The sequence below is a fragment of the Eulemur rufifrons genome, chromosome 7 (assembly GCF_041146395.1).
Source record: "Eulemur rufifrons isolate Redbay chromosome 7, OSU_ERuf_1, whole genome shotgun sequence".
Taxonomy (NCBI): domain Eukaryota; kingdom Metazoa; phylum Chordata; class Mammalia; order Primates; family Lemuridae; genus Eulemur; species Eulemur rufifrons.
Window position 1 is genome coordinate 153,024,761 of NC_090989.1, and position 18,064 is coordinate 153,042,824.

The 18,064-nt window shown below is 45.2% G+C and overlaps 1 protein-coding gene across 3 annotated transcripts in view; it reads left to right on the forward strand.

Annotated features, from left to right (window-relative positions):
• DHX30 (DExH-box helicase 30) overlaps nt 1-18,064 on the forward strand; it is a 35,607-nt gene that overhangs the window by 8,566 nt on the left and 8,977 nt on the right. Inside the window, exons 4-7 of one of the 3 annotated variants that reach the window (XM_069475624.1) lie at nt 1,705-1,800; nt 2,923-2,951; nt 9,572-9,702; nt 10,317-10,427. In XM_069475624.1, the coding sequence (XP_069331725.1) occupies nt 2,945-2,951; nt 9,572-9,702; nt 10,317-10,427 (249 nt within the window). In that variant the 5' untranslated portion in view covers nt 1,705-1,800; nt 2,923-2,944. Of the gene's footprint in view, nt 1-1,704; nt 1,801-2,922; nt 2,952-7,161; nt 7,384-9,571; nt 9,703-10,316; nt 10,428-18,064 lie in introns of those variants that run through there. The other 2 variants (XM_069475623.1, XM_069475622.1) reach the window with 2 other exon arrangements.

Here is an 18,064-nt window from a genome sequence, read left to right on the forward strand (position 1 = left end):
AAACTCTTGGGCTCAAGTGATCCTCCTGTCTCAGCCTCCCGAGTAGCTGGGACTACAGGCACGCACCACCATGCCCGGCTAATTTTTTCTATATATTTTTAGTTGTCCGGTTAATTGCTTTCTATTTTTTAGTAGAGACGGGGTCTCACTCTTGCTCAGGCTGGTCTCAAACTCCTGACCTCAAGCGATCCTCCCGCCTTGGCCTCCCAAGAGTGCTAGGATTAACAGGCGTGAGCCACCGTGCCCGGCCTGCCCCTGCTTTTTTTTTTAGCTCCCTTGCCTTCAGAATAATTTTTGAAATAAGAGTTCTTATGTTTTACTGATATCATTCCCCTATTTACCAATTGTATATGAGCTAATTTGCATTATAGGAATGGGTATTGTTGTAGCAGAACAGGTGGTTTCTCAATTGTCAAGTATGTGTGGCTGTTTCTCAGTGCTCCTCTCCTACCCCATTTCTTATACTGAAACCAGTGATGCAAAGAGAGTAAAGAGCCCATGCACCTTTTCTCCCAGACTGGTGATTCTCTGATATTATCAACATTTAGGTGGCTTAGAAGACTGTAAGCCTTCCTTACCCATGCATTTTCACTTTCCCATGGAAGACTCAGCGAATGCCCTAATTTTAATTAATGTAGGTTTTTTGTTTGTTTGTTTGTTTGTTTGTTTTGAGACAGAGTCTCACTCTGTTGCCCAGGGCTAGAGTGCCGTGGTGTCAGCCTAGCTCACAGGAACCTCAAACTCCTGGGCTCAAGCAATCCTCCTGCCTCAGCCTCCCGAGTAGCTGGGACTACAGGCATGCGCCACCATGCCCAGCTAATTTTTTCTGTATATATTTTTAGTTGTCCCTATAATTTCTTTCTATTTTTAGTAGAGATGGGGTCTCGCTCTTGCTCAGGCTGGTCTCGAACTCCTGAGCCCAAACAATCCTCCCGCCTCGGCCTCCCAGAGTGCTAGGATTACAGGCGTGAGCCACCACGCCCAGCCATTAATGTAGTTTTTATTCTATTTTCATAATAAAATACTGTGGCCTCCGGGAAAAAATTTCTTTTCTAGTGTGGCAGTCAACATTTTAAAAATATATTTTGTAGGTCACTGATAAGTAGCATTTAGTCTCCAAATGAATGGAAATACTTGTAATGGCAAGTTGTTCACTTTTAGAAAGAGGGAGAATGCTGGTAGGTGTGGATCTGGTTTTAGCTCCCAAGCTGGACCCCAACAGTCAATTAGTCTTAGTCGCTGTCTTTGCCAAGTTGTTAGGGGGAAAGAGTAATCTGAGGTTTGGTAACTGAGGTGCCCATAGTAAGTGCTTAGCTACCATATGTGGAAGACAGATGATCCTTTGGTCTATGTGGTACTGTGGCATTCAGTTTTTAACTGCTGTCTTGTCTCATCCTCACTATTTGACTATACAGAAATATATAAGATGGGTGTTATGCTCATAGAGGGTAGCTAAGGGAACAGGAAGAGTTTGAGGGCTTTTCTGCAAGCCAAGGAGGGCTCTCTATAAGGCTATCATGTATTACATCTGTGTAAGACAATTGCTTTCTTCCTGTGTGGCATTGTTAGCACTGTTCCTCAGAACCTGAGACTGATTCCCAGTGCTGCCCAGAGCTCACAGACGCTCTGGGGTGAGTCAGTTCAGGGGTCTGCAACTTTGAGGGGTGAGAACATGTTGCCCTGATGCCCTGTCTCTTTCCCCAGATCGGGCCCAGCACAGGCAGCGTCAGTGCAAACTTCCCCCGCCCCGCCTTCCACCCATGTGTGTCAACCCTGCCCCTGGAGGGACCATCTCTCGAGGTAAGGGAGGAGCCATGCCTCCAGCAACAGCTTGGTCCAGAGTCTATGGGGAGGTGGGTGGCAGTGGGAGCCCTGGTGCCAGGGCCATGGGCCTCTGGAAAGTGAGTGGGGAGGGGTGGGGTTAGCAGAGGTCTTGGAGCCCTGAGGGAGACAGTACTTGGAAAGGTCTGGGTTTTTTCATGATTCTTCATCACATGGTTTGGACCCTACAGTCCTCTTGGGCCTCCTTGTGTGGCCTGGAATAAAGCTTAGGCTCAGTCTGGGCATTTAGCACCAGCATGGCGAATCTGCAGGGCTTGGGTTTTCCAGGCTTCTAGGGAGTCCCTGGCTCAGGTGGCTCAGAGAGCAAGGTGCTTGTAGCAGGGCCAGAACAGAGAGCCCTGACTCAGCCCACTGCTCTCCATCTTGGAGGCTTTGGGGATACGCAGCAAATCACTTCCCTATCTCCCTTCCTGCACCTCAAAGCACTTTACTGACATCAAAATGTGCCTCTTAGTCCATTTGGCAAGGTGGGCTGTCCCTTTGATTGTGGAGAATGTTATAGAGCACCCAGATAAGTGACAGCTTGCCTCAGGTCCCACTGGTACACAGGGATAGAGCCAGTAATAGGACCCAGGGAAGCATCTCTGCACAGGAGTGTGTCTTCTCCTCCCTCAGACTTAGATCTTTTCCAGGTCTGCTAAGCCCAGTGCTCCTGGTAGCCTTTTTGACCTGATAGCTGCTCTTCTCTGCTCCATAGGCTACCTCTTAACACCCCTCTGCCTAGCAGAAAGAGCACTATTTTAGGTCATAGAGTTTTTGCCTCATCTGGAGACAGCATGTCTACTCTAGACTGTCTATAAAGTGCTTTGAAGGTCAAGAGCTCAGGAAGGGCACAGGGAGCACAGAGCAGCTCCGTTTCTGTGGCACATGCTGCCGCCATGTGCCCAGGCAGTTTTCACGTGCACTGCCCCACTGCTGCAGTGGCCCTGACTACCGACAACAGTATAGAAATAAGTACTTCCAGCCCCACTGACCATTTGACTTAGATTTTAAAGAAATGCCAACCCCCTACCGTTACCAAAACAAGAGTTGATTGCCCTTTTTTTTTTTCTTTCTTAAAATGCCCTGTAACTCGAAAAGGCTGAACGTTAACATTTCCAACATGGCAGGTGAGTGGCTCTGAGAGTGTCAGATGTGCTGTGGCTAAGCTTGAAGATGGTTAGTTGGGGTTAAGCAGGCAGCCAGCTAGGCAGTGCCTCCTTGAGCACATGCAGAGGAGAATGCTGATCATGGGATGGGCAGTTGGCCCTTTGGGGCAGTCCCACAGGTGCCACGCTCTCTCTCCCTGGAGGAGCACAGACCCCTGAACCTGATTGTCTCTCCTCACAGCTGCACCTCCAGAAGGCATCCACGGGTGTGTGCATCTTTGTTTTCTCTCTCTTTCTCTCTCTGTCTCGGCTAGAAGCAACAGACCTCTTAGCCCTCATATTACTATTAGGCCTTTCTGCCATGCTTTCTAATTTCCTAGGCTTTACTGGTGCTTCTACCCATAAAAGGAGGTGTGTGTGGCAGAAACAGTCTCTCTGATGTTCAAATAAGGAAAACGGTGCTCAGAAAATAGTGACTGCTTGTATCAATCACAGTGCTCATCAGAGTCAGATTTGGAATTGAAAAAAAATATCACCTCCTTTCCCACCTGCTTAGCCCGCACTCTCCTTCCAGCCTCTTACCGAGGCCTTCCAAGGTAAAGGGTGAATAAATCAAGAAACTCAGCTCTAAGTGTCCTCTCTGAATCTTCCCCACTCACCCAGATTTGAGACATAGAGTGTTAGAAACCAACGTGGGATAACACTTCCTTCTGGCAGAATCTAGGGGCCACAAAATCAATCTTTTCTGTCCATTCCCTCATACAATGTGTTCCTTCTTCTTGATATGGTGGTTTATCTCAAGGGACCTGAGGCTTTACATATGTAGAAGAGAAAGCCTTGAGGACAGGTGACCTGGTAGGGTGGTCAGGGTGCCCATCCGGCCCCTGTAGCTCCTCTTACCATCCTTTCTTGCCATTTTGAACATCTGTAAAATATCTAACTATGGTTAAGTTGCCAGAATGTTGGCTGAGACCCCCAGTTGGTTCAGGTGTTGGTGGTCCCTTCCACTTTCCCTACAGAAATTCTCTGGTATGCCCCAAAGCCTGAACTATCTTAGGCTTTCTCCTGTCACCTTTTCCTGGGGTCTCCAAAGTTTGGGTTCCTAAAATCTCCTCCTCTGTATTTAGCAGTTCTTTAAACCTTAATTCCATCCTACTAGATATAGTTGTTTAGCATATTTAGTACCAGATGTTATGCCTGATCTAGAAGTGGTCAGAGATATCAGAGCCAGTAAACCCTTTCTTTTTTCAGAACTTCCCTCCTTTTTCACAGGCAAAGGAGTCGACTTTCATCCAAGAACATGGAAGAGAAGGCTTAATGTTGGTGGAAAGGAAGAGGGGCATGCTGGAGCCCCTAAAACTTTCTTTAGGGTCCTTTAGAGCAGGGCTTGGTAAGCTTTTTTTATAAGGGTCAGATAGTAAATATTTTAGGCTGTGAGGGCCAAATGCTTTCTGTTGCAGTTTTTTACTCTGCCATTATAACTTGAAAGTAGTCATAGATAATAACTAACATAACATAATAAAATAACATAATAAACAAATGAGCATGGCTATGTTCCAATAAAACTTTATAACAACAGGCAGTAGGCTGGAGTTGATCTGCAGGCTATGGTTTGCCAAATCCTGTTCTAGACCAGAAGGGTTCCAAGTGCTGGTGTAAAGAGTTGCCTTCATTTTACAAGAGTCAGTGAGGTTTGTGGAGGTGAAATATTTGCTCAGGGGACTCTAGCTGTTAGAACCCAGTTGAAGTAAATGAAATAGGAAAAGGGAACAGAGAACTCCCTAAGAACCAACTAACTGGTTGGCATCACTTGATTTTTTTTTTTTTTTATTTTAGCCTACAACTGAGCCTAATTACTTGATTTTTTTACATAAAATTTCAAACATCTCTTTGAAATATATTTTCTAAAACAGAGAAAATAGTATAATGAAGCCCCATGTACCTGTCACCCAGCTTGAACAATTAAGAAGTCATGGCCAATTTAGCTTTGTATGTATCTCTTCACTTTGGCCCCTTTGGAAGCAAATCCAAGAAATTACAGCATTTCAACCTTATGCTAAGTGGTTGTCAGAGTAGAGTGCTATACTGAGGGCTTCCTATAGTGTCTTGAGGGCTCAGGCCCTGCTTTCCAGGTGTGGTCTTTCTAGGGTGTTGTCTCCTTAGCTTGCAGACATCATAGTTTTCAAAGTTTTTCCTCTGCCATTGCTGCCACTACCAGGCGTGGTAAGCTTCTGGATTTTTTTGAGGCATTTGGGCTGCTAACAATCCTTAAAAACTACTCCTGAAGCTGGGTGGATAGTGAGGCTTTTGGCAAATTAATGTGCTACCTGGCGAAATGCAAAGCCCTTGGAGAATCATGTTCTCCATCCCCAATATGGATGCTCTGGTTAGGGGTGTTTAATACAGATGGTGTCTCCTTGTGGCATTTGCTGTGTCAGACATTTGCTGCCAAAGCCACCTTTCTGTTTTGCCCCTTTCCTGGTAAAAACCTTCTGAAGAGTAAATGGAGAAGCTAGAGTTGGAGCCTTACCACCCTGCCCAGGTCTGTCTCCAAGGGACCTGTCCTCTATTGCCTCAGGTCTCAGAGGGCAGGGGCTTTTCTGACCAGGCACTCTGCAAGACCTTTTTCTAAATATTCCCATTTGATTCTAACCACAGCTATACAAAATGAATAGAGCAAGTTTGTCCTAATTTTCCCAGTTGATGAAATTGCCCAAGGTTCTCAGCTGGCAAGTGGTAGAGTTGAGACTATGCCCAAACGTTAGGACTCAAATCCCATGTTCTTTCCACAGGCCAGCAGTTCTTAGGATGTGGTCCCAGACCAGCAGCCTCAGCATCACTTGGGAACTTGTCCCCCACTCCCCTACCTGGGATGATATATTCGGGTTTCCCTGAATATATATGCTCCCTGGGAACGTGTTAAAACATATGCAGATTCTCAGGCCCCACGCCAGACCTAATGAATAAAAAACTGGGGGTGGCACCCAGCAATGGTTTTTTTTTTTTTTTTTTTTGAGACAGGGTCTCGGTCTGTTGTCTGGGGTAGAGTGCAGTGGCGTCATCATAGCTCACTGCAACCTCGAACTCCTGGGCTCAAGCGATCCTCGTGAGTAGCTGGGACTACAGGTGCACACCCCCATGCCCGGCTAAGTTTTCTATTTTTTGTAGAGACAGGATCTCACTATATTGCTTGGGCTGGTCTCGAACTTCTGGCCACAAGCGATCCTCCTAAAGTGCAAGGATTACAGGCCTGAGTCATTGTGCCCAGCCCAGCAGCCCACCAATGTGTTTCAACAGGCCCTCCAGGGAATGCTAGGAGTCAGATCTAGAATTGTAAAACAAACAAACATATCCCTTCCTCCCAGCTTACCACCACTTGTACTGCCAACCTCCAGCAAAGGCTTTCTTTCAAGAGACTCAGACCTTGAGCCTCCTTGCTCTGCACTGTTATTGCCTACAACATGCAGAGTCACTCTGATTCCCAGCTGACCCAGAGCCCCCCTCCTCAAGGTTATAAGAGGCAGAAGAGGACTGAGCCTGGCTAAGATCCAGGCATAGTAGTTTGGAAATGGAATTCCAACTGGCTTTTTTTTTTTTTTCTTTTTTTGACATGGGGTCTTGCTGCGTTGCCCAGGCTGGTCTTGAACTCCTGGCCTCAAGTGATCCTCCTGCCTGGGCCTGCCGAGTAGCTGGAATTACAGGTGTGGGCCACCATGCCTGGCTCCATCTGTCTTTCAAACAAGTAGGAACAGCATTTTCACTGCTGGACCAACTCAGTTCTTGGCACAGTGTCCAAAGTTCGATGTTTTCACCTTCCACTCCAGTCCTGGCGATTAAATCTGGTCAGCTTACATTTAAGAGGTTTTCTCTGTCCTAGCTCCAGATTCTTCACCGGATTTAATTTGTAAGTCATTAAATAAGATTGGGATGAAAATTAGCTAGAGGCATGTGAAAGGTATTTATGAACAATTGGTAGGAGCAAGCGGGAACTAGGTTCATTTCCTTAGATGGACATTGAGCTAAGACCTAGCACCATTTCTACCCTCAAAACCCCATTCCCTCCTCCTGCCCCAGATCCAGATGACTAGTTCGAGGGTTTGGATATACTGGGCAGCGATTTCAGCAGGGTCCAAGCCTCGCCGTCCGCCGGTCGGCAGGGGGCGCGCGGCTCTCGGATCCGCCTCGCCCGCTCTCCTCGTCGGGTCTTGGCAGCGCTTTGTGGCCGCGGAGGTCGGCGGGAGCGAGATGGCGGCCGTCAGGAGGCTCATGGTGCTGGCCGCCGGCGTCTCTCCGCGCCTGCGGCCCCCAGGTCTCCGCGCTGCTGGGCGACAGGGACGCTCGCGCGGCCTCTCGTCAGGCTGCGCCTGCCCCGACCGCACTAGAGAGGCCGCCGAGGCCGAATCGGGGATGGCCCCCGGCGGGCCCGGGAAAGGCGACGGAAGCATGGTGAACGGTGAGGGCGGGGGCGGACGGGCCTCTACGCCCTTGACTCCTGGGGATGGCAGAGTAAGGGGCGCAGACCGGAATCGACCGTGGCGGGCTGGGGCCCTCTCTCCGGTAGCGGCCGAGGCCGCCATCCGCTGGCGGGCCGCGGCCCTGCCGTTTATAAAGCTCAACGTGGCACAGGCCCAAATGGATCCCCGGAGTGCCTGCACCTGGCAAGAATAGGTGAGGGGTGCGGGACCTCGAAGAAGTGGGGAAAATGGGTAAAAGTCCAACTCCTGCCAGATTTGTGGACAAGGGTTAGAGCATCAAGGTTGAGCACACCCTCATCAGTGTGGGACATAGCCCCAAATATGCCTGGGACTTCAGGATCTTAAACAGAGACAGAATGACTTCTCTGGTGGAGTCCAGTTTTGTGCCTGCTGAGTAGTGCAGAGAATGAAACTGGTAAGAGCATCCCTACCCATCAAAGATGGATAGAGCCAGCCTCTGCCTACCTCATAGACCTGGAGGGAGTCTCAGTGCACATCTCTTGTTATCCCTGTAGGTCTAAGTAGGCTGATTTTTTTTTTTTTTTTTTTTTTTTTGTTGAGACAGAGTCTCCCTTTGTTGCCCAGGCTAGAGTGAGTGCCGTGGCGTCAGCTTAGCTCACAGCAACCTCAAACTCCTGGGCTTAAGCGATCCTACTGCCTCAGCCTCCCGAGTAGCTGGGACTACAGGCATGCGCCACTATGCCCGGCTAATTTTTTCTATATAGATTTTTAGGTGTCCATATAATGTCTTTCTATTTTTTTAGTAGAGACGGGGTCTCGCTCAGGCTGGTCTCGAACTTCTGACCTTGAGCAATCCACCCGCCTCGGCCTCCCAGAGTGCTAGGATTACAGGCGTGAGCCACCGCGCCCGGCCCTAAGTAGGCTGATTAAAGTTGGGTTCCTCTGTGGCATCAACCCCCCTTGAGTCTACTTAGATGCCCTTTCCTAAGTGGTTGATTCTTAGTTGCTTTTCAAATTATCACTTAGAGGGAGACAGTACCAGGCATCCTCCATCCTTTCCAGTTGACACAGGAGTCTGACCCAAGGAAACGCAGTCTCAAACCAGGCAGCAGGGTTACATCAGAACTGGAGGAGCTTTTTCAAAATATGGAGCCTTCCCCAACATTGCTGCCATTCTCAGGTGTCCTATGGGGAACAGTATGTCCAGCGCTGTGAAAAAGCTTCCCAGGTGATTATGATGCACACAGGTACACATGTGCGTGTATACAGGTTCTACTTTGGAGCTGCCAGAGACTAGGGGTGGAGAATGAAATGGCCTCTTATCTCCTCCACAGGTCTTTGGCCTTGTGTCTCTTGAAGGGCGACTCTAGTGTTTTAGGGCCCTTCATTTTGTATCCTGCAGGCCTCTTGATGGCCTTGCCAAGCCCTGTGTCTAAGCACAAGCTGCCTCTAAGCACAAACTGCCTCTAGGTGGATATCTCTCCCATTTGTGCTCTGAGATAGTTACAAAGAACAAGTGAAAGAAGTGAGATACCTGTCACTGTACATGATACATCCTTTCTCCCCTTGACTCCAGAGAACTTGAGGGAGGAATAGCTCATGCATATGTCTCAGCTCTATAGGTCTTTAATAATTCCCTACATATAGTCTGGCTCTATGGAGGCCTTCTGCAGAGTGCTTAGGTACAGTCAAGAGCTGGGACCTGGTATTCAGACTCTGGGTCTCATCACTGAGCTACATGGGGCCAATCCTCCCTTTTGTGTGTCTTACTTTAAGAAGGGTCTTGCATTGTCTCAATCTCCAGTTTGTGTGTGTGGTGAATTGTTGCTTTTTTTTTTTTTTTTTTTTGTTTAGTGTCTTCTTTCAGACATCAGACTAGGGGGGGTTATTGACTATCCAGGCTTCTGTGGCTGATGTATTTTATCAGGATCTTGGGTGGGGAAGAGGATGCTGGCTGGTTCCCTTCTGTGGTGTATGGGTCATTGTCCATTCTCCTTCAGGAGATGGTCGTGCACGTGGCTCTGGTCTTACTCTCCCCTGTAAACCGTAAAGCCATTCCTCTCTCCTTTTCTACGCTGCTCCTGGGTGGTTGGGGATCATGAGCCAACATCCTCAGAATCCAGCCCAGAGTTGCCTTGATACCCACCCCATGGAGTTTTTAAAAGAAAAAGAACAACTATAATGTTTTTGTTCTTATTTTCTTAGCTTCTAGGGACCTATTAAAAGAATTCCCACAGCCCAAAAACCTTCTCAACAGTGTGATTGGAAGAGCCCTCGGTATCTCACATGCAAAAGACAAACTGGTCTACGTGCACACCAATGGACCGAAGAAAAAGGTAACTCTGCTGGTAACAAGGAGAAGCATTGGTCTGGCTCAGAAAGGAGACTGGCTGCCCTTTTCTTTCATTATTGTCAAGGAGACTCTATAGAATGGGTTTTCTGAATTAAAACAGCAGAGACTCTCAGAGCAAAGCTATTTGAAGAAGAGCCAGAAACACATGCCTGGTTTAGGGAAAGGGAATACAGGGCAGATGACGTGAGGAGTTCTCATCTTGTCTGGGACAGGCCCCTGCACTAATTCCTGATTTTGATCTCCTGTTACCAAACTGAGACTGCAGAGGATTAGAGTTGAGGATGAGAATTCCTGTCCCTAGCGTCTTACAGATCCCGGAACCCACAGAATCATGCATTGGTCTTGGTCTCTGGCTAAGATGTGGCACCTTGAAGAAGCAAAGCAACTTGAGATGGAATGAATAAATTGAAAATGAGAGAGTTAGAGCTTTATAAGGAGTTAATGATGGGGTTGGGGGTTCTGTCCTGCACTCTCAACTCTGAGCCTGGCACATTGCTGCAGTGAAGTCCACAGCTTTGCTGTTGATGCTTCATGTGATTTGTAGCAGCTTTGAAGTCTGGAGAGGCAAGGGTCCTGATTCTCTCTTCTCTTCCTCAGAAAGTCACCTTGCACATAAAGTGGCCCAAGAGTGTGGAGGTAGAAGGCTATGGCAGCAAGAAGATCGACGCTGAGCGGCAGGCTGCAGCTGCTGCCTGCCAGCTGTTCAAGGTGACCCTCCCCTAGTAAAAACCATGCAGACCTCCCTTCTGGGGAACTCCTTGCCCCTTGCTCTGATAGTCTTTCTGGTGTCAGGTTTATCTTGGTAGGATGCAGTGTTCATCCACTCGCCTGTCCTTAGCCCTTCCCACTTCTGGTTCCTTGTTCAGCCAGTGAAAATAGATTTATTATTTTATTATTATTATTTTTTGCCACTGTGGTTATTTACTTTCTGTGGTGTCAAAAACCCCTTTGTGAAAAAGTATGTACAGCATGATGTATATATTTCCATTTTGGTTTCTGCTTTTCTTTTCCCTGTAGTCACATAGTCCTCTCTTACTTGTAATGAAAACGTGATCATTGCTTCCCTCAATTCCCAGTGGTTGGGCATGTGGTGTTTTTAGGTTTCTAGTTACTCAGCATTTGCTAGGCCTTCGGTGTTGCTTGTCAACCTTTCTTTCCATACCTGTTTGTGACTCCCTTTATGGCTGTGCCAACCTTGAATCTTTCTCAGGTCCTAGGTCCTCACCTCTGCTCTGACAAGAAAAAAGCCATAGGACACATTCCCACAGCTTCTCTCCCACTCATGGTCTCTAGGCTATTACTATCCCTGTCTCCTCCCTGCATTTGAAGATGAAAAGTCCCTCTCGTTATCCTTGGCTCCCACACTACCCATCCCTTTTCTCTGTTGTTTTCGTTTGTCTGTCTTCCATCTCCTTTCTCATCCTTTTGTTTAATTTTCAAATTCTTCCTCTTTTGATTCTTTTCTGTAGGCCTCAAAAAGTTTTGATCTCTTCCCTTGGCTCTGAGCCACTGCAAACAGCACTCTGTGCTTGTGGTTTGCATTTTCTGTACTCTGGTGTTACAACCATCTTCATGGCCTCTGGTTACCTTTGCATCGCCACAGTGCCTGGCCTGCAGCAGCAGTGACCAGGTTATTGTTGAGTGACTGGAACAATGCTCTGCCTGACTTAACAGCCTTTTCTCAGTGCTCACTCTGCTTAAGTGTTCTGTGGCTTTGGCAGTGCCAGGGGTCTTTTCTCATTTCTTCTTTCTCTCTAGGTCACTCTCGAGCTCCTCTTCCTCTCCAACTCTCTAAAACATCTCTTTTTTTCTCTCTCTACCCCTTTACCTGGGAATCATCTCTTGTAGGTTCAACCATTCTGTGTTTAATGTTTCAAAAATCTCCGTCTCTTATAGGGTAGCTCTACCTCAGTGGTTTTCAACCACGGGTGATTTTGCCCCCCAGGGGACATTTAATTCTTTTTTAAATTGTTTTTATTTAGTGTGTACAATATGATGGTTTTATCCACACACAGTAAAATGAATACTGCAGGTAAGCAAATTAACATATCCATCACCTTACATAGTTATCTTTTTGTGTGTGTGGTAAGAGCGCCTAAAATCTATTCTCTTAGCAAATTTCCATTATATAATACAATATTATTTATTTTTTTTTTTTTGAGACAGAGTCTCACTTTGTTGCCCGTGCTAGAGTGAGTACCGTGGCGTCAGTCTAGCTCACAGCAACCTCAAACTCCTGGGCTTAAGCGATCCTACTGCCTCAGCCTCCCGAGTAGCTGGGACTACAGGCATGCGCCACCATGCCCGGCTAATTTTTTGTATATATATATTTTAGTTGTCCATATAATTTCTTTCTATTTTTAGTAGAGACGGGGTCTCACTCTTGTTCAGGCTAGTCTTGAACTCCTGACCTTGAGCGATCCACCCGCCTCGGCCTCCCAGAGTGCTAGGATTACAGGCAATACAATATTATTAATTATAATCCTTATGCTGTACATGAGATCTTCAGACTTATTCATCCTGTATATTCTTAACTTTGTATATTTGGACCTCCATCTCCCCATTCCTCTTCCCTTCCTGCCTCTGGTAACCACCAGCTCTACTCTGTTTCTATGTATTTGACTTTTTTAGATTCTGAATGTTAAGTGAGATTATATGATATTTTTTTTCTGTGTCTGGCTTATTTTACTCAACATGACTTCTGGGTTTATCCGTGTTGTCTCAAATCACAGGCTCTCCTCCTTTTTAAAGGCTGAATAATATACTATTGTGTATATGTACCACAATTTCTTTTTTTTTTTTTTTTTATTTCATCTTATTATGGGGGATACAGAATTTCAGGTTACATGTGTTGCCCATGTACCGCCTGTCCCCCCCAAGTCAAAGCTCCAGGCGTGTCCGTTCCCCAGACAGTGCACATTGCACTCATCATGTAGGCATACACCCATCCCCTCCCCCACCCCCCACCTCAGTCTGATATCCGATTGGTGTCGTTCCCAGATGTGTATATAGGTGATGATCAGGGAAACCAATTTTCTGGTGAGTACATGTGATGCTTGTTTTTCCATTCTTGGGATACTTCACTTAATATAATGGGTTCCAACTCTCTCCAGGAGAACCATAGAGATGTCGTATCTTCGTTATTTCTTATAGCTGAGTAATATTCCATGGTATACATATACCACAGCTTACTAATCAAATCATGTATTGATGGGCATTTGGGTTGTTTCCACATCTTTGCAATTGTGAATTGTGCTGCTATAAACATTCGGGTACATGTGTCTTTGTTATAGAATGACCTTTTTTCCTTTGGGTATATGCCCAATAATGGGATTGCTGGATCAAATGGTAGGTCTACTTGAATCTGTTTAAGATATCTCCATAATGCTTTCCACAGGGGTTGCACTAGTTTGCAGTCCCACCAGCAGTGTATGAGTGTTCCTGTCTCTCCACATCCACGCCAACATGTGTTGTTTTGGGATTTTTTGATAAAGGCCATTCTCACTGGAGTTAAGTGATATCTCATTGTGTACCACAATTTCTTTATCCATTCATCCATTGACAGACATGTAGCTTGTTTCCATGCCTTGGCTATTGTGAATGATGCTGTGATGAATGTGGGAATGCAGATAGCTCTGTGAGTGCTGATTTCATTTCCTTTGGGTATGTACCCAGGAGAGAGATTGCTGGGTTATATGGTAGTTATAGTTTTAATTTTTTGAATCTCTGTACTATTTTCCATAATAGCTGTACCAATTTACATTCCCACTAGCAGTGTGCAAGGGTTCCCTTTTCCACACTCCCTCTCTAACATTCATTATTGCTTGTCTTTTTGAAAATAGCCATTCTAACAAGCGTGAGGTGATAACCTCATTGTGGTTTTGATTTACATTTCCCAGATGATTAGTGATGCTAAACACCTCTTCATATATCTGTTGGCTATTTGTATGTCTTTTTTGGAAAAATGTCTATTCAACTCCTTTGCCCCCCCCCCCTTTTTTTTTTTTTTTGTCTTTAAAGAGATGGATGGGGGTCTTGCTATTGCCCAGGCTTGTCTTGAAGTTGTGGGCTCAAGCAATCTTCCGCCTTAGCCTCCTGAAGTGCTAGGATTATAGGCGTGAGCCACTGCCACCCGGTCAGTTTTTTTTTTTTTTCTTAAGATTACTTTGGCTATTTGGGGTCTTTTGTGGTTCCATACGAATTTTTGAATTGTTTTTTCAGTTTCTTTGAAAGATGCCATTGGGATTTAGATGGGGATTGCATTGAATCTATGTATTGCTTTAGGGAATATGGCCATTTTAGCCATATTCTTCCATGAAGATGGGATATTTTTCCATTTGTGTCGTCTTCGGTTTCTTTCATCAGTATTTTATAGTTTTCAGTGTACAGATCTTTCACCTCTTGGTTAAATTTATTCCTAAGTGTTCTTTACGATGCTATCGTAAATGGATTTTTAAAAAAAATTTCTTTCTTGGATAGATTATTATTGGCATAAAGAGAAATGCAATTGATTTTTGTGGGTTGATTTTGTATCCTTCAACTTTATTGAATTTATTTATTCTAACAGTTTTTTGTGGGATCTTTAGGGTTTTCTATATATAAGATCATGTCACCTGCAATCAAGGATAACTTTACTTCTTCTTTTCCAATTTGGATGCCTTTTATTTATTTATTTATTTTCCTGATCTGATTGCTCTTGCTAGTACTTCTAGTACTATATTGAGAAGAAGTGGTGAGAGTAGCTACAGGACATTTGACAATGTCCGGAGACATTTGTAGTGGCTACAGCTGCAGGAGTGCTAATGGCAACTATGAGATAGAGACCAGGAATGCTTCTTCTTCTTTTTTTTTTTTCTTTCAAAGTTTTATTTTATTTTATTTTATTTTGAGACAAAGTCTCTGTTGCCTGGGCTAGAGCGCCGTGGCGTCAGCCTAGCTCACAGCAACCTCAAACTCCTGGGCTCAAGTGATCCTTCTGCCTCAGCCTCCCGAGCAGCTGGGACTACAGGCATGTGCCACCATGCCCAGCCCAGGAATGCTTCTAACCATCCTACAATGCACAGGACAGCGCTCTACAGCAAAATTACCTGGCCCAAAACAGTAATAGTGCTGAAGTTGGGAAATCCTTCTCTGCCTGGATGTTTAAAGGCACTTTAAACTCATCCTGTCTGAAGCAAGTCATTATCTCATTCATGATAATCCCATCCCTTTCCCTATTTCTCGTCTGTGCTCATAGTCTCTCTTTTTTTAAATTGTAAAATACACATAATATAAAATTGACCATCTTAACGATTTTAAAGTGTACGGATCAGTATGTAACTACATTCACATTGTTGTACAACCAGTCTCTAGAACTTTTTCATTTTGCAAAAGTGAAACTCTGTACCCATTAAAATATAATTGCCCATCTCCCCTCCCCTGGCAGCCGCCATTCTGCTTTCTGTCTCTATGAGAATTTGACCGCTGTAGATAGCTCATGTAAGTGGAATCACAATATTTGTCCTTTTGTGACTGGCTAATTTCACTTGGCATAATGTCCCGAAGTTTCATGCATGTTGTACTGTGTCAGAGTTTCCTTCTAAGGCTGAATTAATACTCCATTGTACGTATATACCACGTTTTGCTTATCCATTCATCAGCCAGTGGACAGTTGGGTTGCTTCCATGTTTTAGCTGTTGTGAATAATGCTGCTATGAACATACATACAAATATCTCTTTGAGATCCTGCTTTCAGTTCTTTTGGGTAAAATGCCCAGAAGTAGAATTGCTGGATCATGTAGTAATTCTACTTTTTTTTTTTTTTTTTGAGGAACACCCAAGCTGTTTTCCACAATGGGTGCATTGTTTTACTTTCCTACCAATAATGCAAAAGAGTTCCAGTTTCTCCATATCCTTGGTAATGCTTGCTATTTTTTGTTTTTTATTTTTTATTTTATTTTTTTTTTTAAGTGGGACCTGAACTCACATTTTTTGTATTTTTTGATAATAGCCATCCTAATTGATGTGAGATGATATCTCACTCTGGTTATAGGAGTTCTGTTTGTTTTTTGTTTTTTTTTTTTTTGCAAAGCTATCCTTCAGAAATGATAGGAGTTCTCTATTTTGGAACTCAGCCTTTTATTCCTTAATATCTGTACCCATAGTTCAGATTTCCTCTTTTCCCCAAACTAGATGCATTTGGTAAGCATTACCCTCATGCTTGCTTAGTGTGCGGTGCTGGCAAGAGGTAACGGAGAGTTCTCTAAGAGCAGCCACAGCCCACAGGGCTGGTGTCTACATAAGGAAATAAACACACTTCAGCTTCCTGAAGAGAGTAGGCTTATTCTTGAAGAATGATCCTTGCTTAGGACCAGGGATGGAGCAGAAAGTCTAGACACAGGGCACAGAGGCATGAAGCCAGGGTGTATGTGAGCAGCTGTGAGGAGTGTGAGCATGGGTCTATGTGCCAGGCCATAGTATAGACAGGCAGAAGCCAGAACACCAGGGCCTTCGATGTCACAGGTGGGACTTCTGATTTGATCCTGTCGATGCTGGGGCTACTGACTGATAGTAATTGATAGAGTGACAGGGCCAAGTTTGCCTTTAGGAAAAGTCATTGATAGCAGTAGTATAGGGCAAGACTAGAGATAAAAGAGAATGCCAGTAGCAGCAGTGGAGGGGGTTTCTTCAAGGGGTATTAAAGAGATTGAAAAGACAGTGCCTGGACAGATGTAAGAAGAGGGAGGAAGTAGGCTTTAGTGGAGAAACCAGAGCCAGTAAAGGGGGCTCTGGAAGAGCAGCAGGTTAAAGAGAATAGTAGCTAGCATTGTATGTAAAGCTCCAGAGAGGCAAGCAGGAGCATTCAGCCGGAACAGCAGGGAGCCTGTGAGGGTGGGAAGAGCGATTGCCAGTCAGGCTGTGCTGACCTGCTGGGGAAGCCCCAGGGCAGCAAGCTTGGATTGGTTTTCTGTCTAACCAGATGCATCCTTGTCAGAAGCGAAGCCTGTGAGGCAGAAGCCTGGCAGCTGAGACCTGGAGTGCACGGTGCTGCCCCACCCGTGTGCTTGCCGGTGTCTGCGTGGCATGCTGCTGCCCTCTTCTGTTCTGTCACAGAATCCTCTTGTTCTTACCCGTCTGTTTTTCTAGACGAACTTTAGAATCAGTTTTGTCAAATGCCTAAGAAGCCTATCTAGACTTTGATTGGAATTATGTTCAATTTATAGGTTAATTTAGGAGGCTTTTGCCTCCTCACACATAAATGTTCTATCATCCAGGAGCATATGTCTCCCTGGATTTATGTCCTTTTGCCAGGTTTTGTACTTTAAAAAAAAATACAAGTCTGTACCTTTTTTAAGTTCATCTTAGGTAGGTTATGTCTTTTGTTGCTGTTATGAATAGAATTTTAAAAAATTACATATAATTATTTCAGAAACCTAACAGTCTTGGGAAGGCTGTGGTCACTCCTCAGCTTGTCATGGGTCTGATTGGACTGAAACCTCACTGTAGAGAGGTTCCTGGCCTGTGGCTCCTGCTGTCCACTGTCACATGGCCCTAATGTCAGAAATCCATTTGACAATTCCATTTTCTTGCTGTCCCACAGGCTTTGTCACCTTTACCACTGCCAAGTGTAACTTCTTAAACCCACGCTTTGTGCATAGTCTGCTCCCTGTTCTTCTGCTTCTCACTTATTTCTTTGTTCCTTTGACCCTGGTCATCTGCATTTCTGTTCTGCCTCTTAGATTCTGAGCTTCTTAAGGGCAGGGACCAGGTTTTGTCTATCCTGATAATGCTCAGGTGGCCAGCATGTTGCTTTGTATATGCTAGAGACTGAGGAAATGTTTTAGTTGATATTTTCTGTAGAAAAGAATGAAGCTGTAAAACACTTTAAATAATATTTTTGTATAAATGGCTTTAACATTTCAAATTATTTCTGTAGAACGTATTCCTAGCATAGGATTTTTTTTTTTTTTTTTTTTTTGAGACAGAGTCTCACTCTGTTGCCCAGGCTAGAGTGAGTGCCGTGGCGTCAGCCTAGCTCACAGCAACCTCAAACTCCTGAGCTCAAGTGATCCTCCTGTCTCAGCCTCCCGAGTAGCTGGGACTACAGGCATGCACCACCATGCCCGGCTAATTTTTTCTATATACATTTTTAGCTGTCCATATAATCTCTTTCTATTTTTAGTAGAGATGGGGTCTCGCTCTTGCTCAGGCTGGTCTCGAACTCCTGAGCTCAAACGATCCGCCCACCTCGGCCTCCCAGAGTGCTAGGATTACAGGCATGAGCCACCGTGCCCAGCCTAGCATAGGATTTTTATATCAAAAGTTACATCTGTTCTAGGGTATGGGCTACATATTTTCTAATTGCT